At 49.7% G+C, this 22,507-nt stretch overlaps 1 protein-coding gene across 5 annotated transcripts in view; it reads left to right on the top strand.

The window, feature by feature from the left end:
- Positions 1-22,507, top strand: part of LOC133346374 (mitogen-activated protein kinase kinase kinase 1-like) — a 107,560-nt gene that overhangs the window by 42,480 nt on the left and 42,573 nt on the right. The window contains exon 1 of one of the 5 annotated variants that reach the window (XM_061557879.1): positions 4,502-5,701. The exons of the other annotated variants lie outside the window; for them this stretch is intronic. Within the exon in view, the coding sequence (XP_061413863.1) occupies positions 4,824-5,701 (878 nt within the window). The 5' untranslated portion in view covers positions 4,502-4,823. Of the gene's footprint in view, positions 1-4,501; positions 5,702-22,507 lie in introns of those variants that run through there. 5 annotated transcript variants of the gene reach the window in all.

Genomic DNA, 22,507 nt, shown 5'->3' with positions numbered 1-22,507 from the left:
CCGCTATCAACACGGCAGGGACCCGAGTTCGATTCCCACTCACGTCGACCCAATATCAGTGGCGAATGATTAAACCGGTCGTGGGTCTCCCTTAGGTCGACTCAGCCTTAAAAACGAGTACCTGGTGCGATGTGTAAAAAAAAACATTGCCACTGGGGAGACAAAGGCGGTCGGGCGTGGTGCTGGCCACCCACCCCCTCGCGTGCCGTGCCGGCCTTCATAGGTGCTGCTACTCGCTAACAACATTTGCCCCAACAGTCTGTTCGAGGCTACACGGGGGATCTTTGTCTCCTTCATAGGCGCTGCTGCTACTCGCTAACAGCACTTGCCCCAACAGCCCGTTAGAGGCTACACGGGGGATCTTTGCCTTTGTCTCCTTCATAGGCGCTGCTGCTACTCGCTAACAGTACTTGCCCCGACAGTCTGTTAGAGGCTACACGGGGGATCTTTGTCTTTGCGGGGTGGGTGGATGGGGGTCAGAGTCACCATTTCCCGTGCTCTCTATCAGCTTCCAGCATCTGGTCACACAACGCCCTTAGGGGCCGCGCTGAGCGGTGTAAAGGCGGGGAGGGGGTGGGTGGAGAGGGGGGGGGGAGGCATTCATCCAGCAGTGGAGAGATCATAGCTTCAGCTTAGTTATCCAGAAGAGCCACACCTGGGTGACGCAGCGGTTGTTTGAGATGTTGACTACCTCGCTTGGTATACAGAGGTCGTGGGTTCACTCCTGACCCTGACGCCTGCTGCTGTATATTTGGAGTATGCGTGTCTCTTTCTCTCCCCGTGGTGAGATGTTAACTACCTCGCCTGGTGTACAGGAGGTCGTGGGTTCACTCCTGATCCTGACGCCTGCTGCTGTATATGTGGAGTCTGCGTGTCTCTCTCTCTCCCTGTGGTGAGATGATAACTACCTCGACTGGTGTACAGGAGGTCGTGGGTTCAGTCCTGACCCTGACGCTTGCTGCTGTATATTTGGAGTTTGCGTGTCTGTCTCTCTCCCTGTGGTGATATGTTAACTACCTCGCCTGGTGTACAGAAGGTCGTGGGTTCGACCCTGACGCCTGCTGCTGTATAGTTGGAGTCTGCGTGTCTCTCTCTCTCCCTGTGATCACTGCGTGGATTTGTCTCTGGGTCCTCCCGGCTTTTCCCCTGCACATTTAGAATCAATGTCACGCGTTTGGAGTATTTGGGCTGCTAAACATATCCACGTGATGATGATGATAAGCCCACTTCGTTGAGCTGATATCATTTGCGATGGCCGGGTTGCTTCTGAAATGAAGAGGTTCTTGATAGCTCAGTGGGTTCTTACGTAATGAAAAAAAAATTGGTTTAGAATAGGTTTTCCCCTTTTTTCTGGCAACCAAACAGGTGTTAAGATATTCTTTGGTTCTTTCGGTAAAGTCACGTAGGGAGAAAAAAACAATAACAGATCACGACGTTTCGATCGCCACACAAGCAACCGTCTTCAGGTGTGGCGATCGAAACGTCGTCATCTATTATTATTCTACCGCTACGTGGTTTTACCGAAGCAACCAAAGATTATGAATTCCTGCAGTGTACGGGAGCTTCAAATCAAGGTGTTAACATGTTAAAACACCAAACTGAAACCTTTTACAAGGAATCATGTTGCCAGGAAAACGAGGAAAACCTATTCTCACATTTTGGTCCTGGCAAAGGATACAATTTTGTTCAGTTAAAAAAAAAGTTCAGTTAACAAGAAATTGTTCGGTTAAAAAAAAATGTTTAGTTAAAAAAATCAATCTTGATTTAAATCTTTCGTGACTGCAGGAATCCATACTCTTTGGTTCTTTCTGTAAAGTCACGTCGGTAGAAATAAAGTAAAACAAATCACGACGTTTCGATCGTAACACAAGCAACCTTTATCAGGTGGAACACCCTCAGAATTTTGTTCCAACTGCTTGTGTTGCGATCGAAACGTCGTGATTTGTGTTATTTTATTTCTACCTCCGTGACTTTACCGAAAGAACCAAAGAGTATAATAAAATCAGGCGATTTCCTGTTCGCTGTTCGGAGCGGGGAATTTATATCAGCCGGCCAAATCACTCCAAACGCGTGGCGACCTCGATTCTAAAGGGTGGAGGGGGACACACCTGGAAGACCCCCTCGAGCAGCGGTCCACAACCTTTTTGGCACCTGCAGGGACCCGTTTCGGGGAAGACAATTTTTTCACGGACCGAGGGAGGGAGGGGAGTTCATCATTGGGTTTTTCCTCCTTTTCAAAGAAGCTCTCCGGCGACGTTTGTTTTTTACTCATTTTTGCTACTAGGGGTTAGCAGCTCGTGGACTGACCAACACTGTGACATGGTTTAGCCATGTTTGTTTGTTGTAGTACAGAGTTAGACTGATGGCCTTAATCTAAGTTGTCTTACTCTTAGTTCTTTCGGCAAAATCACGTAGGTAAAAAAATGAAATTCAAATTAATAAAAATAAAACAATAAAATCACGACGTTTCGGAGGCAACACAAGCTTCCGTCTTCAACACAAGCTTCCGTCTTCAGGAAGCTTGTGTTGCCTCCGAAACGTCGTGATTTTTATTGTTTTATTTTTTATTTATCTGAATTTCATTTTTTTACCATACGTGACTTTACCGAAAGAACTAAGAGTATGAATCCTTGCAGTCACGAAAGCTTCAAATCTAGAACTAAGTTGTCTTGTTGTTGTTGTTTGACTTGCATCCCACTGGAATGTTTGCACACAGCGTTGGTGTACGGTGTTTTTTCTGCAACATTTTGCTGTCTTTTCTTGGATTTTCTGTTTGCACTCAGTCACATATTCACTTTAAGATGTTTTTTTGTTCATGTTTTTGTTTTTTGCTTGTTGCGGTGGCACCCGATTCAAGAGCCGAATGGCTCACAGGGCTATACACAATACATGAACTTGAACTTGAGACAAGTGCGAGAAAGAGGCGCGGACGGAAGTGGTGAATAATAAAATCATGGCGGGTTCCACGCGCGCCCTCACCGCTCTCACCTCTTGCTGCTGTGCGGCCCGGTTCCTAACAGGCCACGGGCCGCTAGCGGTCCGTGGCCCGGGGGTTGGGGGCCCCTGATCTCGAGGCGAAATCCCCGCGGTGTGTTGTGTGGTGACGAGACGCGGGCACCAGATGGCAGCACAGCAACTCAGCATCGCCACGTGGCGAAGCGGCTGCTGTTGTTGATGCTGTTGCCGCTGTTACAGCCGCTGCTGCTGATGTTGCTGCTGCTGGTGTTGCTGCAGCTGCTGCTGTTTGCTGCTGCACCTGCTGATGCAGCAGCTGTTGAGCTGTTGTTGCTGTTGCTGCTGCTGTTGCTCCTGTTTTTGCTGCTTCTGTTGCTGTTCCAGCTGTTGTTGCTGCTGCAGGTGTTGATGTTGCTGCAGCTGCTGCTGTTCCTGCTGCTGCTGTTCCTGCTGCTGCTGTTGCTGCAGATGCTGCTGCTGTTACTGTTGCTGCTGCTATTGCAACTGTTGCTGCTGCTGCTTGCTGCTGCACCTGCTGATGCAGCAGCTGTTGCAGCTGCTGCAGGTTCTGCAGCTGCTGTTGCTGCTGTTGCTGCTGCTGTTGCTCCTGTTTTTGCTGCTTCTGTTGCTGTTCCAGCTGTTGCTATTGCTGCAGGTGTTGCTGTTGCTGCAGCTGCTGCTGTTCCTGCTGCTGCTGTTGCTGCAGCTGCTGCTGCTGTTACTGTTGCTGCTGCTATTGCAACTGTTGCTGCTGTTGTTGCTGCTGCTAATGTAGTTGCTGCATTGGCAACACCACTGCACCATAGACTCAACACTGCACCATAGACTCAACACTTCGTTTGTTGTTGTAACGTTCTAACCCCGTGCCCCTACTGGACGGCAGTGGTCAAAATAAATCAAAAGAGCTTTACAGCTCATCGGATTCCCCCTCCAGTAGCAGCGTTCAACAAATCTTCGGCTGATTTTGACATTCGACGTTTAACTTTGGCCGAGGCCACGTGCTCCGGTACTTTTTGTCCCCTGTCAATCACCGCGCTCCAAGCCCCTCCCCCTTCGTTCCAAGCTCCTCCCCCTTCGCTCTAAGCCCCTCCCCCTTCACTCCAAGCCCCTCCCCCTTCGCTCCAAGCTCCTCCCCCTTCGTTCCAAACTCTCCTTCGCTCCAAGCCCCTCCCCCTTCGTTCCAAGCCCCTCCCACTTCGCTCTAAGCCCCTCCCCCTTCACTCCAAACCCCTCCCCCTTCGCTCCAAGCCCCTCCTTCTTCGCTCCAAGCCCCTTCCCCTTCACTCAAAACCCCTCCCCCTTCGTTCCAAGCCCCTCCTCTTTCGCTCTAAGCCCCTCCCCCAAACCCTTATCGGCCCCGCCCATTATATATAAGCCCCTCCCCCCCGTAGAGTCTCCCGCCACGGGGCTGCGCGAGACGCGTGAGGGGGGGGGGGTAGAAGAAGTTCGAGAGGCGAACGCGAGAGGCCACTCAGGGCGACCCCCCCCCCCCCCCCCGCGGGGTTTTCCCGCTTATTCGTGTCGCGGCTTAGAGAGAGAAGGAGGAAGAATAAGAAGGGGAAGGAGGGGGGCGCGGGGTGGGGGGGTTAACTTTTAAAATATAAACTTAATGACGCGACGAATAAAAGCGCCGCGAATTAAACAACAAAAATGTCTCGAAATCGCGGCGCGTGAGGGGAAAATCGGCGAGATTCCGCGGCGGCGGGGAGAGTTTTGCACGATTTAGCCGTGAGGGAGAAGACGTGGCTGGTGATGGTGGATGGTGGTGGTTGATGGTGGTGGTGGTTGTTGTTGTTGCTGCAAGTTCGCGGCAATTTTGAACTCGCGGTGTTTGGGCCACTTCGGGTGGAGAGACATGAGATAAGAAGATGGCGGCGGCGGTGGTGGTGGTGGCGAGCGGAGACCGCGGTGGTGGTGGTGGTAGTAGTTGTGGTGGTGGTGGTGGGGGTAGTGGTAGTGGTGGTGTAGGCTGTGGTTGTGGTGGGGGTAGTGGTCGTGGTATAGGCTGTGGTGGTGGTGGTTGTGGTAGTGGTGGTGGTGGTAGTGGTGGTGTAGGCTGTGGTGGTGGTGGCGGTAGTGGTGGTGGTAGTGGTGGTATAGGCTGTGGTGGTGGTGGTGGTAGTGGTAGTGGTGGTGTCGGCTGTGGTGGTGGTAGTGGTGTAGGCTGTGGTGGTAGTGGTGGTGTAGGCTGTAGTGGTGGTAGTGGTGTAGGCTGTGGTGGTGGTAGTGGTATAGGCTGTGGTGGTGGTAGTGGTGTAGGCTGTGGTGGTGGTATAGGCTGTGGTGGTGGTGGTGGCTCTGGTGGTGGTAGTGGTGGTAGTAGTGGTGGCTGTGGTGTAGGCTCTGGTGGTAGTGGTGGCTATGTAGGCTGTGGTAGTGGTGGTGGCTGTGGTGTAGGCTCTGGTGGTAGTGGTGGCTATGTAGGCTGTGGTAGTGGTGGTGGCTGTAGTAGTGGTGGCTGTAGTGGTGGCTGTAGTGGTGGCTGTAGTGGTGGCTATGTAGGCTGTAGTAGTGATGGTGGTGGTATCGTGACAGCGAGAACAACAACATCGCTGCCACTGCCGGCTACGGTTGTCCTTAAAAATGAACTCGACTACGATGACGACGACGATAATGAAGATGCTGATGATGCCGAGGATGAAGATGCTGAGGATGCTGATGATGATCGACGTCTGAGGGCTGCTGCTGCTGCGGAGACTTTGGATCTGAGCGCTGTGGAGAGAGACGCGTTGCCCCACCGCAGCAGGTACCAGTCCGGCGTTGCGAAGATAACGAAAGTTTGGAGTGAATGGAAATATCTTCTTGGTTCTTTCGGTAAAGTCACGTAGAAGGTGAATAATACAATAATAAATTAAAAGTTAGAATTGTATTTTATTGTTTTTTAAGTTTGGAGTGAATGGAAACATCTTCTTGGTTCTTTCGGTAAAGTCACGTAGAAGGGGAATAATACAATAATAAATTAAAAGTTAGAATTGTATTTTATTGTTTTTTAAGTTTGGAGTGAATGGAAACATCTTCTTGGTTCTTTCGGTAAAGTCACGTAGAAGGGGAATAATACAATAATAAATTAAAAGTTAGAATTGTATTTTATTGTTTTTTAAGTTTGGAGTGAATGGAAACATCTTCTTGGTTCTTTCGGTAAAGTCACGTAGAAGGGGAATAATACAACAATAAATTAAAAGTTAGAATTGTATTTTATTGTTTTTTAAGTTTGGAGTGAATGGAAACATCTTATTGGTTCTTTCGGTAAAGTCACGTAGAAGGGGAATAATACAACAATAAATTAAAAGTTAGAATTGTATTTTATTGTTTTTTAAGTTTGGAGTGAATGGAAACATCTTCTTGGTTCTTTTGGTAAAGTCACGTAGAAGGGGAATAATACAACAATAAATTAAAAGTTAGAATTGTATTTTATTGTTTTTTAAGTTTGGAGTGAATGGAAACATCTTCTTGGTTCTTTCGGTAAAGTCACGTAGAAGGGGAATAATACAACAATAAATTAAAAGTTAGAATTGTATTTTATTGTTTTTTAAGTTTGGAGTGAATGGAAACATCTTCTTGGTTCTTTCGGTAAAGTCACGTAGAAGGGGAATAATACAACAATAAATTAAAAGTTAGAATTGTATTTTATTGTTTTTTTAAGTTTGGAGTGAATGGAAACATCTTCTTGGTTCTTTCGGTAAAGTCACGTAGAAGGGGAATAATACAACAATAAATTAAAAGTTAGAATTGTATTTTATTGTTTTTTAAGTTTGGAGTGAATGGAAACATCTTCTTGGTTCTTTCGGTAAAGTCACGTAGAAGGGGAATAATACAACAATAAATTAAAAGTTAGAATTGTATTTTATTGTTTTTTAAGTTTGGAGTGAATGGAAACATCTTCTTGGTTCTTTCGGTAAAGTCACGTAGAAGGGGAATAATACAACAATAAATTAAAAGTTAGAATTGTATTTTATTGTTTTTTAAGTTTGGAGTGAATGGAAACATCTTCTTGGTTCTTTCGGTAAAGTCACGTAGAAGGGGAATAATACAACAATAAATTAAAAGTTAGAATTGTATTTTATTGTTTTTTTAAGTTTGGAGTGAATGGAAACATCTTCTTGGTTCTTTCGGTAAAGTCACGTAGAAGGGGAATAATACAACAATAAATTAAAAGTTAGAATTGTATTTTATTGTTTTTTAAGTTTGGAGTGAATGGAAACATCTTCTTGGTTCTTTCGGTAAAGTCGCGTAGAAGGGGAATAATACAATAATAAATTAAAAGTTAGAATTGTATTTTATTGTTTTTTTAAGTTTGGAGTGAATGGAAACATCTTCTTGGTTCTTTCGGTAAAGTCGCGTAGAAGGGGAATAATACAATAATAAATTAAAAGTTAGAATTGTATTTTATTGTTTTTTTAAGTTTGGAGTGAATGGAAACATCTTCTTGGTTCTTTCGGTAAAATCGCGTAGAAGGGGAATAATACAATAATAAATTAAAAGTTATAATTGTATTTTATTGTTTTTTTAAGTTTGGAGTGAATGGAAACATCTTCTTGGTTCTTTCGGTAAAGTCGCGTAGAAGGGGAATAATACAACAATAAATTAAAAGTTAGAATTGTATTTTATTGTGTTATTTTTATTATGTTATTATTTCCCCTTCTACGTGACTTTACCGAAAGAACCAAGAGGATGAATCCCTGCAGTCACGAAAGCTTTAAATCGAAATTTAAATGGAAGTAGTTGATAATGGCAAAGTTGGGCTGTGGCGAGGCAGCTCCCGAGCCTCTGTGCGATTCGGAAGCCGCTTAAGTTTGAAAATCAAAGTGCTTTAAGTTAAATAAAAGTTGCGTTTTATTGTTTTGTGTACGTCGGCGTGTTTTCCGCTGAACTTGCCGCGATTTCAATGTCAAACTTTTAAGTGGTTCACCCCTCTCTCTGCTGCTCCAATAAGTTAAAATAATAACACGGGAAAGGGTTTCCATCCAGCAGTGAAGCGAACATGGCCAGCGATGCCGATATTGCCACTTTATTATCGTGTATTAGCTCTTGTTTTAATTTCAAATGATTTAAGCGTCGTAATAATAATTATAATGATAATAATACAATCACGCGAGGCAGTGATAGTGTAATTTAGAACGTTGGACCCTGGGTGGGATTCATTGAGGAGGGGCCCCCTCTGACACCTGGAGAGAGAAGAAGTTGTCTGACCTTAGCGAGGTTTATGATAGAAGTCGTCTGTCGAGTGCTGTTAGCGAACACCTATTAAGGCCGGCACGGCACACTGAGTGGGTGGGTGGCCAGCACCACGCCCGGCCGCCTTTGTCTCCCCAGTGACGATGTTTACTACACACACCGGGTACTAATTTGAGGCTGAGTCGACCTAGGGGAGGCCTGGGACGGGTTCAGATAATCGTCATTGAGTGTTGTTGGCCGTGAGCTCTAATCGAACTGGGGTCCCCAGGTTCGTAGCGCTAACCGCTGCGCCACCACTCCTCACTACTAATTCGTGTACCGTAGTTGCACACACGCACACACACGTGCTTTATCTTAATTTGAATCGGCACTCCCAACGTCACGTGAGATTTGTTTACAGATTAATCAGGCACGTGGTGATTGGTCACGAAATAATTTGTGTTCAGGAGGCAAACTGTCACATTAGAACTAGAGGGGGGGGGGGGTTGGGGGCGTTCATCTAGCAGTAGACTCATCAAGGCCGATGCTGGTGGTGATGTTATGCTGTGCGGCCGACGTACGTTACGCGTGTAGGGTTTGTGCGTGTGCCTCGTCACCTGCCCTTGTGTTTGGTGTTGTGTTTCGGTGTCGTCTTGCATTGTTTTATGCACCGTGTATGGTGCTGTGTTTACTCTCCCAGTGAGGTGTGCTGATAATGATGATGTTGTCATCACCGCACTCTCCCAGTAAGGGGATTAATGATGTTATTATTGCTCAACTTGCTTACCAAAGAAAGCTACCGCTGACTCTTTTTTCAGGAGGGTCCTGACAAGTTTATCTGGCGCCCCGGTGGCTAGAAGATGTTAACTACCTCGCCTGGTGTACAGGAGGTCGTGGGTTCTATCCCGACCCTGACGCCTGCTGCCCTATATTTGAAGTTTGCGTGTCGCTCTCTCTGTGGTGAGATGTTAACTACCTCGCCTGGTGTACAGGAGGTCGTGGGTTCTATCCCGACCCTGACGCCTGCTGCTGTATATTTGAAGTTTGCGTGTCTCTCTCTCTGTGGTGAGATGTTAACTACCTCGCCTGGTGTGCAGGAGGTCGTGGGTTCTATCCCGACCCTGACGCCTGGTTTTGTCTATTTGAAGTTTGCGTGTCTCTCTCAATCCCTCCCCGTGGTCGTGTGGGTTTATCTCCGGGTCCTGTGGTTTTGCCTTCCACATTTAGTAACGGGTGGCTAGATTATGTGGAATTATTTTGCTCCTGTGGATTGCCACATGCTGAGCCACTTCGTTGAGCTATCATTTTTTGGCCAGGTCGCTTCTGAAAAATAAGCTAAGGGCTCCGTGGACCTTCCCTAGTAAGATTTTGTAAATTTAGTTTAGTTTTACTTGTACATATTTTAAAAGTGATTAATTTACCTTGCCTATAATTTGCATTCCTTCCTATCTTGTTTTTGTGTTACTTGTTATTGTAACGTTCTGACCCCCGTGCCCCTACTGGGCATCTTCATAGCTCATCGGATTTCCTCCGGCATCGATAAATATTCTGATTCCATACTCTTTGGTTCTTTCGGTATCGTCACGTAGCTAGAAAAATTTAATAAAACAAAAAATAATATATCACGACGTTTCGATCGCAACACAAGCGGTCGCCCACTGCTGGATAATTTTTCCGCCTGAGGACGACCGCTTGTGTTGTGATCGAAACGTCGTGATTTGTTATTTTTTGTTTTATTTTATTTTTCTATCTCCGTGATTTTACCGAAAGAACCAAAGAGTATGGATTCCTGCAGTCACGAAAGCTTCAAATCAAGATATTCTGATTCCAATTATGAGGACGGCGGCGGAGCTTGATCCGTCAGTCACGCGGAACATCGTAATTAAATTAGCGGGACACACTGGAGCGCGAGGCAATTATTTGCACGCACTTAGCGAGTTGTCACACGGGACACACGCAAGCAAGCGCGTGTGCGTGCATGTGACACGCCTCTGTGAATGCGCTCGTTTGTGTCCTAAAATGCGCACAGCAGACTCTCGATTACCAATGACGGGCAGGATGGCCGCAGATGATTCAAAATCGCGGATAATACAAAAATATGACCATTTTCCACGGATGTCCGTGCCGAAAACTAACGATCGACTGATTGACGGTGCGCTCCCACGCAGAAGACTCGGCCAACGAGGCAGACAGCGGAGCCACAGCCAATCAACATCAATCAAACTCTGCCCCACTGTTGTAAAGATATTGCAACTACTGTACTGTAGAGGCGATCGCGTGGATTTCGGATTAACTGGAGCAACACATTTGTTCGGTTTAAGCACCGTGTGACTCGCAACCGTGCATTTCCAAAAGAATAGCAATGTTGTATAACTGTTTTGAGGTGATTAATTTGGGCTAAAGGGAAAATCCACGAGTTATTAATTCATGTCCAAATCTCAGGTGCCGCGGTTAATCCACAAATCGGATAAACTGTGCGCGGATAACAGAGAATCTACCGTGTATGCACGTGAAAAGTAAAATTGTGCGGTGGTCAATCTCCCGCGGGAAAATGTGTTATCGGTCTGCTAAGCGTGCGCGGGTGCAAAAATGCGATGGCGCTGTGGAATGCATGCCGACTTAAAAAAACTAACAAGCATTCCCCCAGCGTGCATTGTGGAGCTAAACCCCAAATCGCGTGTGTTTTCAGAGGGATTACAAAAAAATGCTGTTATCTTTAAAAACTATTTTTTTTACTTTACCAGGTAAGGCGCCACTGAGCTGTGCAGTAGCTCTTTTTCAGGAGCGACCTGGCCATCACAAATGACAGCTCAACGAGGTGGTTTATTATCATCACGTGGAAATTTACAGCAGACAAATAGTCTAAACGCGTGCTTCGAAGTGTGGAGGGATTAATCGGAGGACCCGGAGATAAAATCCGCGTGACCACGGGGAGAGAGACACGCACACTCCAAATATACAGCAGCAGGCGTCGTCAGGGTCTGGGATCGAACTCGCGAACCTCCTGTATACCAGGAAAGGTAGTTAACACCTCGCCACCGTGGTGGCAGGGTTCATTCATCGAAACGCTTCTGTGTACATGGGACAGTTCGCTCGTGTGTGCCGTTGTTTTTCTGAAGGCCAAGGAGTGAGCGTATGGAGTCTGGGGCAGCGGGGCGGCATTCGGGCAAGAATTTTACACGCGTGTCATAATCCTTGGCCCGCACCGTACTGTAAAACCCAGCAACGCGTTGCCTCCCAACGTTATCTTTTGCGCGAACCCACGCCTCTAAAAGAGACGCGGCGCGTAATTCACTTCGAGCCGCGCGACCGTTGAGCCCACGAATTCCATACAATAACTCCACCGGTGCCCACCCCCAGTCCCCCCCTCCCCTCCCGTGACCTCCATCCCTCGACTCTGACCCCCTGCGACACGAACCCCCCATCTTGGACACGGTCCTGTAATCTCCTCGACCACACCAAGGTTGTTGTGCGAGCTCGACTATTTGGCCAGTTATACTGGTAGGAACGCACTGGTTCCACCAGCCCACAGGGGATTATTGTGTCCGTCCGTCGTGCAGGGAGGGGCTGGGTGGGGAGGGAGGGGCTGGGCGTGGAGGGGCTGGGCTGGGAGGGGTGGGGAGGGGAGGGGCTGGGTGGGGAGGGGCTGGGTGGGGAGGGGCTGGTCACCCCGTGGTGCCCTTATAAAACTCAACGTTTAACCTACTCACGCCGGCTTGTGCCCGCCCTCCCAGTCGGCCATATTTGCGGAATACACCACGCCGCCGTTGACCCTGGCCATTGACCGAGCAAGCCAACGTTCCTACCAGCTCCCTCCGCAGGAATGTGTTACATTTCCGCGTGAAGATGATGATGATAAGCCCACTTCATTGGAGCTATCATTTGCGCGATAGCCATGTCGCTTTTGAAAAAGAGCTCCTATATTGCATCTCTGTGGGCCTTAACTGGTAAAATAAAACTACAGTGGCTTATTGTTTAGAGAGTATTTGGCTGCTATTAACTTCCACGCGATGATGATAATAATCCCACTTCGTTTAGCTATCATTGGCGTGATAGCCACGTCGCTTCTGAAAAAGAGCTCTATGTACCAGCTTGGTGGGCCCCAACAAATATGTGCCGCCCCTCACACTGATGATGTCTTCTAGAACAGCGCACTACGCGATCATCTGCGACGCCACCGCTCGTTTGTTGGGGGGCGCGTGGTCGGAGAGGGATGATGGGGGTGGGAGGATGGGGGGGGGTGAGGGGTCATGGGTAGGGGCCCCGCAGGTCCTCGAGGGGCTGTGCGCGGCCATGGGCTGCCAAGTGGGCCCTTGTGATAGCGTCGGCGCCTCCTTCACTTCTAGAGCATCCTGGCACGGAGCCCAGGGGGAGGGCCTCGGTGCTCGCTGCGCGTTTGGGCTACGCGTTGTTGTTGTCGTCGTTGATGCTGATTTATTGATGTTGTTGATGTTGTAGTCGTCCTTGTCGTGAGCGACCGACGACTCATTGTGGCCAATAGCTGTCGTTGTCGATGTTGCTGATGTTGTTGTTGTGAGCGACCGACGACGCATTGTGGCCCCCGGCCGTCGTCTTCGTCATTGTCGTCGTTTTTGTCGTGAGCAACCGACGTCGCGTTCTGGTCTCCCCCAGCCGTCGTCGTTGCAAACAACAACAACAACACAAACAAGCAGATTTGTCCGACGAGCGGAACGGGACGAAAGCGATTACATTTTGAAGAAGCACACTCCCACAGGCTTTTTGCGGTCTCTTCGTGGACCGAACAGTTCCCCTGTCTGTTGCCGCCCCCCACTTTGCCCTCCCAGAGATGTAAAGTTGTTGAGCTGTAATGATTCGCTGTTATCTCTGTGAGAATCCATTGTGGGCTTTTTGCCTTCAGAGCATTCATCTTGTGGTTTGTTTTTTTGTTTCCCCCAGGCACTGAGAGTACAATAAATTAATCTAGCGGTGGCGAGATGTTAACTTCCTCGCCTGGTACGCAGGAGGTCGTGCGTTCGATCCCGACCCCAGGCAACGCCTGCTGTATTTTTGGAGTTTGCGTGTCTCTCTCCTCGTGGTGGTCGCGTGGGTTTTTCTCCGGTCCTCCGGTTTTTCCCTCCGCATTGAGAATCAACGTCACGTGGCTGCTGCTCTAAATTTCCACACGATGATGATAAGCCACTTGGTTGAGCTATCATTTGTGATAGCCAGGTCGCTTCTGAAAAAGAGCCACTGTATAGCTCTGTGGGGCTTACCTGGTAAAATAAAAATAGTTGAGTTGGTAGTTTAGCAAAAATCACTTTGATATTAACCAGAACCTGCCTCATGTTTTGTGCCGATTTTTTCCCCCCCGCGGACTCTTTGCAGAGATTTTGGCGGAGTTGGTGGGGGGGGGGGGGTAGTGGGTGGTGGTCTGGTGGTGGTGTGGGGGCTTGTGGTGTGGTGGTGGGGAGTTGGTGGTGTGGTGGTGGGGGGCCAGTGGGGATTGTGGGGGGTGGCAGTGCCAGGGCGTCCATGCAACTCGGCCCAAGTGTGTGGTGGGACAGCCATGCGAAGCCGAACAAGGGCCAGCGTGCAGGGCGGAGTGCTCCACTCATCTCTCTGCTTTCACCGGCAGGGTCATTCCCTGAGGCTAATGAATTGGCGCGCCGTTAACATGGCGAGTGGGGGGAGGGTAGGGGGAGACAGGCTTTTGACATGGGTGGGGGGGGGCAATCTAGAGATTTGCAGCCCCCCTCCTTTTTACAAAGGTATTAATGTTCGGGGTTAACCCCCCACGACCTCTGTGGAATTTGCAATAAGGCCCTCCCAACCCCCCGCCCGCTCCATCCACTGTGACAATGCGGTTTGTTTGTGGCCGGAAAGGGTGGGGGGCGGTTGGAGGGCGCCCCCCACTTGGTGAATGGAATGCCGGTTGCTCGGCGTGCTCCTCGGCTTACACGGCACTCGTGGCGGATCCATGGACGCTTTGACTCCTCGCGTCGCGTCGGTGAAACGGTGTCGGTGGTGGTACCGGTGGTGGTGGTGGCGGCGGCAGCGGTGTCGGTGGTGGTGTTGGCGGTGGTGGTACCGGTGGTGTTGGTGGTGGCGGCAGCGGTGTCGGTGGTGGTGGTGGTGGTGTTGGCGGTGGTGGTACCGGTGGTGTTGGTGTTGGTGGTGGTGGCAGCGATGTCGGTGGTGGTGTTGTTGGTGGTGGCAGCAGCAGCAGCAGTGGTGCAAGAAGGGGATCGACGTGGAGTGCAGATTTGAACGTTTAGTGTGTGTACATTAAACTTCTTTCGCACCATGTGTAGCCTAAACGTGCCAATCGGAGGTGCGGGCCTGGGGTGGGGAACGATAAAACGAAATGCACAAAGCAACTTTGCCGAATCGGCAAAGGTACCCAGTAACGAATGTGACCTCAGTTTGCTTCTTGTCGCACGCTCCGAAGAGACACACATTGTGTTAACTAAAAAAACCTATTTTTTATTTTACCCGGTAAGGCCCTACTGAGCTTTATGTAGTGACTTTGGCCATCGCAAATAATAGTACAACGAAGTGGCTTATTGTGTGGACATTTATGGCAGCCAAATATTTTAAACGCACGTTGATTCTAAATTTGGAGGAAAAAAACGGAGGACCCGGAGAAAAATCCATGCGACCACCACGGGGAGAGAGACACGCAAACTCCTCAACTTATACGGCAGGCGTCAGGCTCGGGATCGAACCCACGACCTCCTGTATACCAGGCGAGGTAATTAACATCTTGCTACGGGGGGGGGGGGGGGGGGGAGCGAAAGAGACACGCAAACTCCAAATATACAGCAAGCGTTGGGTCAGGATCGAACCCATGTCCTCCTACTTACCGGATGATGTAGCCACCATGGCGAGATGTTAGTTTTGTTGTTGTCCCCCCGCACCTCCAATTAGCACGGTTGGCTACGTGCGGTGGTGCGAAAGAAGTTCCCCGTACGTACGTACGGACCAGTGTCACATGCCCGCGCTGTTTTGTTACTGCCGGTCCGCTCACATTTATATACATTGCAATTCAATTAAATCTCGTGACCTGATTTTTATTTCGCGAAATCTAACCGTGACAAGAGGCCACGGGCCCCTCCGGGGGGCCACGAAGTACAGTGGCGCCGCAGTTTCAAATTTCAGTCCGCAAAAACACGAAGAACAAAAAAAACCCACCAAAAAAAACACAACGCCTCATTGTCCCAGCGTCCCGAGCCTCGCTCTCGCACGGTCCGCGTCCGGCAAAAGCGGGGCGTACGAACGTACGTACGTACGTGTGTGTGTGTGAACTTCTTTTGCACCGTATGTCGCCAACCATGCTAATCGGATGTACTGGGGGGGGACAACAAACTAAACACAAAAAGTATTTCTAAAGAAATGGGTTTATGTGCGAGTCTCTGGGTCTCTGTGCGAGTCTGTGGGTTTATGTGCGAGTCTCTGGGTCTCTGTGCGAGTCTGTGGGTCTCTGTGCGAGTCTGTGGCTCTCTGTGCGAGTCTATGGGTCTCTGTGCGAGTCTTATGCACTGTGTATGTATGTTGAACTTTTTTCGCACCACTGTAGCCAACCGCACTAATCGGAACTGAAGCGGGGTAAGGACAACAACTTAAACACAGTAAAATCACTTTTAAAGAAATCAGTTTTCAATCTAGATTTAAGGACAACGCGCCGTTCGAGACGCTACCGCATTGCGTGGAGGAGGCGGACGAGCAGTGAGAAAGTGAAACGGGAGACGCCGCCCGGCATGGCATGGATGTGGCGAGCGTGGGCGTGGGTCTCCCGCACCCCCCCCCCCCCCCCCCCCGTAGGGCTTCGTCCTCCAAGTGGAGTTCCCACGGCATGGGATCGGCGCGCGTCTCTCTCCGCGCCGACGGCTCTCGCCCAAGGGATGAGCCCTGCCGCCCCCCCCCCTCTCATTTTTCTTCCTCAGCGGGGTTTCCTGCTGAGTTTTCCCGCAGTCGGGGGTCCGACGCTCGCTCTGTGCAATTCCAATTGGAGTAATTGGCGCCGCGGTGGCTCGGAGATGTTGACTACCTCGCCTGGTATACAGGAGATTGTGGGTTCGATCCAGACTCTGACGCCTGCTGCTGTATGTTTGGAGTTTGCGTGTCTCTCTCTCTTCACGTGGTCGTGTGGATTTTTCTCCAGGTCCTCGTGTTGTTCCCTCCACATTTAAAATCGACGTGTGTTTTAGAGTATTTGGCTGCTAGAAATTTCCACGTGGTAAGCCACTTCGTTGAGCTATCATTTGTCATGGCCAGGTCACTTGTGAAAAAGAGCTCATTGGGGGCCTTACCTGGTAAAATATAAATATGTTTAGAATGAACATGACATCTTTAATTGTCTGAAAACATCTTGAAATTAAAACCAAATGCAGCAGCCCTTCTACGACTCTCCCGGATAAATAAAGTAAAGAAAAATAAATGCTGTGGGTGTGTTTAAAAACAAGGGTTTTGAAATTCAGTGAGGCTTTTTTGAGTAAAAGAAATTAACCCGTAAAAACAAAGTTTTTCACTATAAATCCTTTATATGCGTGGCGGCTAGAGTCCTCTCGTCCTCTGGCTTGAGATGGCTGCCACCTATGGGTCAGATAAATGGCTGCCACCATTAAGCAATTGGTAATTAAATATAAAAAAAAATTCCTAAAAAGTGTAAAATTCTGGAAATTTTATTTCACGAAAATATATTGTCACGCACAACGAGTCTGTGTGCAAAATGTCAGCTCGATCGGATCACGGGAAGTGGGTTAAAAAAACGACCGAAAGATTTGCACGGTCGTAAGCAAGCAAGCAAGTGAACTTAATATAAAGGATTTAATAAAAAAGCACATGCGTGTGTGTGTAAGATAGAAACACGTTAGCGTTTAGCGCTCCGCTGTGCTACGAACCCGGCAAGTCGAGTTCGCTTCCCGCTCATGGCCACCAACACCAGTAACAATTATCTGAACCGGTCTTGGGCCTCCCCTAGGTCAACTCAGCCTCATAAGTACCTGGTGCGGTGTGTAAACATTGCCACTAAGGGAGACAAAGGCGGTTGGGCGTGGTGCTGGCCACCTACTCCACCCACCCCCTCGTGTGCCGTTCCGGCCTTAATAGGTGCTGCTCGCTAACAGCACTTGCCCTAACAGTCTGCTAAGGCTATACGGAGGATCTTTGTCTTTGTATATAAACACTCAGTGGTCTAAACTTCGTTCAGGGGGCTTCCTATGGGGTTGGTTTCACTCAGTCTTGCACTTACAGCGACCGTATATGCCCAACTAGCTTTACTACCCGGCTTCGCCCGGGACTTGGATTCTTGTCTTGGATTAATACGCGGAGGGTGGGGGGGATGCGTGACGTCAGCAGGCACACCGCGTGATGCTGCCGCATGCGGGTGACATCATAGATGTGACGTCACCGCTCACTTGCCGTGCAAAATATATCCATTATTGCGCCCCCCCCCCCCCCCCCCCCGCAAAATACAAAAGTCTAATAGTTTCATACTTTTTGCATTGTGTACAGTCTGGAAGTTACCCACATGCCAAATTTCAAGTTTGTTGCATGTTGGAAAGTATGCTAAACATTTCGAAAAGACACACATTCACAATTTTCCCTTTTTATATGCTGTATATAGATAATAAGATGCTCCGGAAAGAAAGACGCACCCAAAACATCTGGGCAAAGACTCACACGCACGCCTTTCTTCTATTCCAGAGAATATGGTATAAAGTAGAACCCCTCTTAACGACGGCAATTGGTTCCACGAAACCGGTCGTTGAGTGATTTGGTCGGTAAACGAGTATAGGAAATACGCGTTGAAGGCTTAATTTTGTTCCCGATCGCATCAAGAGTTAACATTTTCATCCAAATAACGTACTTTATAATATTTAAACAATACCTATTAATGCATAAAAATACTAACAACATTATAAAACACACAACATTAAAGAAACGCCGTTAATCAATTCATTCATTAATATTTACTGGACCTTCAACAGCCCGTTGTTAACAGGGGAATGGTCGTTAAGTGAACATATTGGGCTCGATGGAGGCACTACACTACTATAAACTCACTATACACTACACTATACACTACACTACTATATACTACTATACACTACACTATACACTACACTACTATATACTACACTATACACTACTATACACTACACTGCTATACACTACACTACTATAGACTGCTATACACTAGACTGCTGTACACTAGACTACTGTACACTAGACTACTATACACTACACACGACTGTACACTATACACTATGCTACACTACACTACTATGCACTAGACTAAACACTACACATTGGGTTCTATGGAGGCGATTAAGCGATTGGTCGTTAACAAGGGCTTCTCTTTATTTCACTCGCAGCTCTTCCCAATGAGAAAAAAACAAACAACTTCACTCCGAGATCTGGTCGGGGTTTCAATGAGAGCGCTTTCCTCTGGCATGGTTATCGGTCGCAGATATTCCCGTGGGAGCCGGTGGGACAAGCCTTAGTTCTGTATCGGTTAAACCTCACTCATCGCGTCCTCCCGGCGGGATTGCGTTGTTTCCCGTGGATATTCCCGTGCGTTCGGCTTCCCGTAAAGCCTCTGCCCAATTGATGGAGTGTCGCTTGTAGGCCTCTCCCTAGGGCGGTGTTCTTCATCGCAAGGTCACCGCGGTCAGTGGGCCGCTGGAGGGTCCACCCGCCCCCCTGGTGGCCTCGTAGTGTGGCCCCCCCCCCCCCCGTGACGCGCGGCCCCCTGGCAATACACAAACTCTGTTAGCGCCCCCCGTCGTTATCGTGCTGCTGTCAAACCCCAACAATGTTTTTCATGAGACATCATCGCGCACTGATGTCTTATCAGCTAAAGTGCCCACCCCCCATCTGAAATGAGTGAAGAACCACTGCTCCACGTATTTCAACTCTTGAGGCCTCGCCCCGTGACGTTCTATTTCACGCGGAGATCTTCCACACATCGGGTTAGCGAGCAGGCCGCGGGCCGAGGGCCACGGGCGCACGGATAGACGGGCCCCACGTGTCGTCGTCGGTCGTGCCTGCCCACATATGTCGTCTGGAGAGGGTTCTCTCGCGGCTGATGCAACCCTCCCACGCGAACTCCCCGTTCCAGCGGTCGGTCGAACACATCTGGGTCCCACGTGTGCGGGAGGGCCCGGGGGGGGGGGGGGCAAGCGTTGCGGTCCCGGGTTTGGTCGCGGAGGGGCCCCCCCGCGTTCTTGCGTTCGCCCGTTGGCGCGCTCGGATGGCGACAGGGACTTTTGGTTTCCTCGCTCGCTCGATCGCTCGCTCGCTAGCGGGGTACGAATCGAGAAAGCGGGGACGTTCCCTCGTTTTGGTCTCGATAATTTTTGTTGACGGTAAAATGTTTCAGCATCGGCACGTTTGGCCAATACCGGTGTGTTGTGTTAGAGGGTAAATTCGCAACATTTATGACAATTTTGAACAAGTAAACTAGTTTAGTTTACGTGTTAACCCCTACTTATTGGCTGTGTCGGGTGGTGGTGGCGGCGGGTTTAACGACACTTTTTATACTCACGCGATTTAACCAAACAAATCTCTTGTGGATAACATTGGTTGCAACAGCCCTGCTACTGCGTGTGAAACTGGACATTTACAGCAGCAAAATACTCTAAACGTGATAATGATTCGAAACGTGGAGGGAAAAACCGGAGGTGCCGCGGAGAAAAAAACACGGGGAGAGAGAGAGAGATGCAAACTCCAAATATACAGCAGGCATCTTCAGGGTCGGGATCGAACCCACGACCTCCTGTATACCAGGCGAGATAGTTAACATCTCACCACGGGGAGAGAGAGAGACACGCAAACTCCAAATATACAGCAGGCATCTTCAGGGTCAGGATCAAACCCACGACCTCCTGTATACCAGGCGAGATAGTTAACATCTTACCACGGGGAGAGAGAGAGACACGCAACTCCAAATATACAGCAGGCATCGTCAGGGGTCGGCATCGACCACCACGACCGCCTGTTTTCCAGGCCACGTAGTCAACATCTCCTAGCCACTGGGGCGCCCCCTAAACTTACATCGAGGCGCCGAGCGGAGTGGCATCTTCTTGCTTTTTGCCCGAACGCTCGTGGCGGTGGCAGCTGGGGGTGGCGGGCCGTGTTTTCCCCCCCGAGCCCACTCTTGTTGTTGGCGTGCGAGCCGAGCTGAGGGTTTATTGCTGTAATCACGCTTATTGGCCTTGGTGGCGGCGCAGAGCAGAGTGGATTAACGAGAGACGATCAATTAGCGCGGCTCGCCTATCGGCGCGCGGCTTAGGGATTCGGCTGGCACACCAGGAGCCGTGAGCCCCCCCCTCCCTCCCCCACGCCCGCCCCGGTGGCAGAGATGTTAACGGCCTCGCCTGGTGCACAGGAGGTCGTTGGGTCCGACGTCGACCCGAGCTTTTTCGGCTGCTTTGGGCGTATTTGAGCGATTTGTGCCGGTGCCAGGCGCCTGCCCCAGTTGCAAATAAATCAACTCTGGCTGCAATAACTCGACCAAATTGAAACCATACGTACACATGTGACGGGCGATCCTGGGGTGGGTGGGGAATGGGGGGGGGGTGAATGAGTTCATAAATAGATAGATGGCCCATTGAATCGTTCATACAACACATGTGTTATGTCCCGTGAGTGAGTGGCGGAAATTATTATTATTGTCGATATATTCGCTATGATGGGGGTGGGATCGTTCACAGAGCACGGAGAAGGCTGTCGATCGCCATTCGTGTGCGGTTTAATGCGAATTCGTAATGAAGTGTGCACTCAATAACGATGGCCTTGCTGCATTTCAGCTGCTGGCAAAACAGTCCCGAACCCTGTTCCCCCACCCCCGTGCCCCCCAACCCACCACGCCCCCCCCTGAATTATAATTAATTAGGCAAGCCACCTTCTCCTCTTGCCTTACTTTTGCCCTGTACTTATTCTAAAGGACGATTGCGAACGAGTGGCCTTACATTTGGATGGCGAACTCCACTCACTCGCTCCTCTCTCTATGTATCACGTTGTGAAACTACGCACCCGAGCGCGAGACTTCCCCCCCCCCCCCCATTGGGCAGTCATAGTTATGGGGGGGGGGGGTCGATAATTGTCACGTGGAGCATTGTGTGGGTGCTACATCAAATTTGTGCAAAGTTGAACCGAGATTGACACCCCCCCCCCCTCCACTTCAATAAACTTCCCCTGCACCTGAAGAAGACCCTTCTTTAACCTCCTTCCGTTCCTCTCTTAAAGCCTCGCCTCTTGCCCATCGCACCGTACGTAGCCTAACCGCGCTAATTGGAGCTGCCGGGGGGGCGGGTAGGGCAACAAACTAACCGCGTGAAAATCGGTTCTTAAAAAAGTGAGTTTGTCAATTTAGATGATGTAAAAGTGCACCCATAGCTCCCAGTGGCTTCCTAACACCGAAAGGCAAGAGCGTTCCAGACGGCCGCAGCAGCGCATCTGAAAGCACCGCCCGACGCGGCTTGACCGCCTTTTGTTCCGTCGGCCAGGCGCGAGGTAGTTGACGTCTCCTCGGCACCGCTATGGTGAGAGCGTGGCGGCGGCGGCGGTGCCGGCGGCGGTGCCGGCGGGTGAAGCCCGACCCGGTCCTTTGGCGGTGGCGGCGGCGGTGCCGACGGGTGAAGCCCGACCCGGTCCTTCGTTGCCGCTCGTTAGCGCTCGTTAGCGCTCGTTAGCTCGCAGCGCTCAGGTCGAGCGATTCACACTCCCCCCCCCCCCCCCCTCGTGTTTGTCTTCACTGTTGACTTCGTCCCGCTGCCCTGCCACGGCAACCGCTCCACAAGCGCCAAGCTCGTGGCTCCTTTACAATGCCCACCCCCCCCCCCCCCCCAATATTTATTATTTATTCTCATCACCACACACTCGTTCACCCAGAGAAATGTACGTACGTTTGCTATGTTGAACTTCTTTGGCACCATACATACGTAGCAGGTGACTGCCGTTCGTCGGAGGTGCGGAGGGGAAGGACGATAAACGAAATGCAAAAAGCAGTTCTGAAGAGATGGGTCTCTGTGTGAGTCTATGGGTGGCAGTGTATAGTGGGTCTCTGTGTGAGTCTATGGGTCTCTGTGTCAGTGTATAGTGGGTCTCTGTGTGAGTCTATGGGTCTCTGTGTGAGTTTATGGGTCTCTGTGTGATTCTATGGGTCTCTGTGTGAGTCTATGGGTGTCAGTGTATAGTGGGTCTCTGTGTGAGTCTATTGATCTCTGTGTGAGTTTATGGGTCCCTGTGTGAGTCTATGGGTCTCTGTGTGAGTCTATGGGTCTCTGTGTGAGTCTACGGGTTTCTTTGTGACTCTATGGGTCTCTGTGTGAATCCATAGATCTCTGCTTATGTATGTTGAACTTCTTTTGCGCCGTACGTAGTCATCCGTGCTAAAATGGTAAAATGCGGGAATCTGCGTGTCAGCAAATTG

This window comes from Lethenteron reissneri, chromosome 24 (genome assembly GCF_015708825.2).
Source record: "Lethenteron reissneri isolate LAM-NWPU_2019-01 chromosome 24, ASM1570882v1, whole genome shotgun sequence".
Taxonomy (NCBI): domain Eukaryota; kingdom Metazoa; phylum Chordata; class Hyperoartia; order Petromyzontiformes; family Petromyzontidae; genus Lethenteron; species Lethenteron reissneri.
Note: the sequence above shows the minus strand (reverse complement) of the source record. Positions and strands in the feature narration are given on the sequence as shown.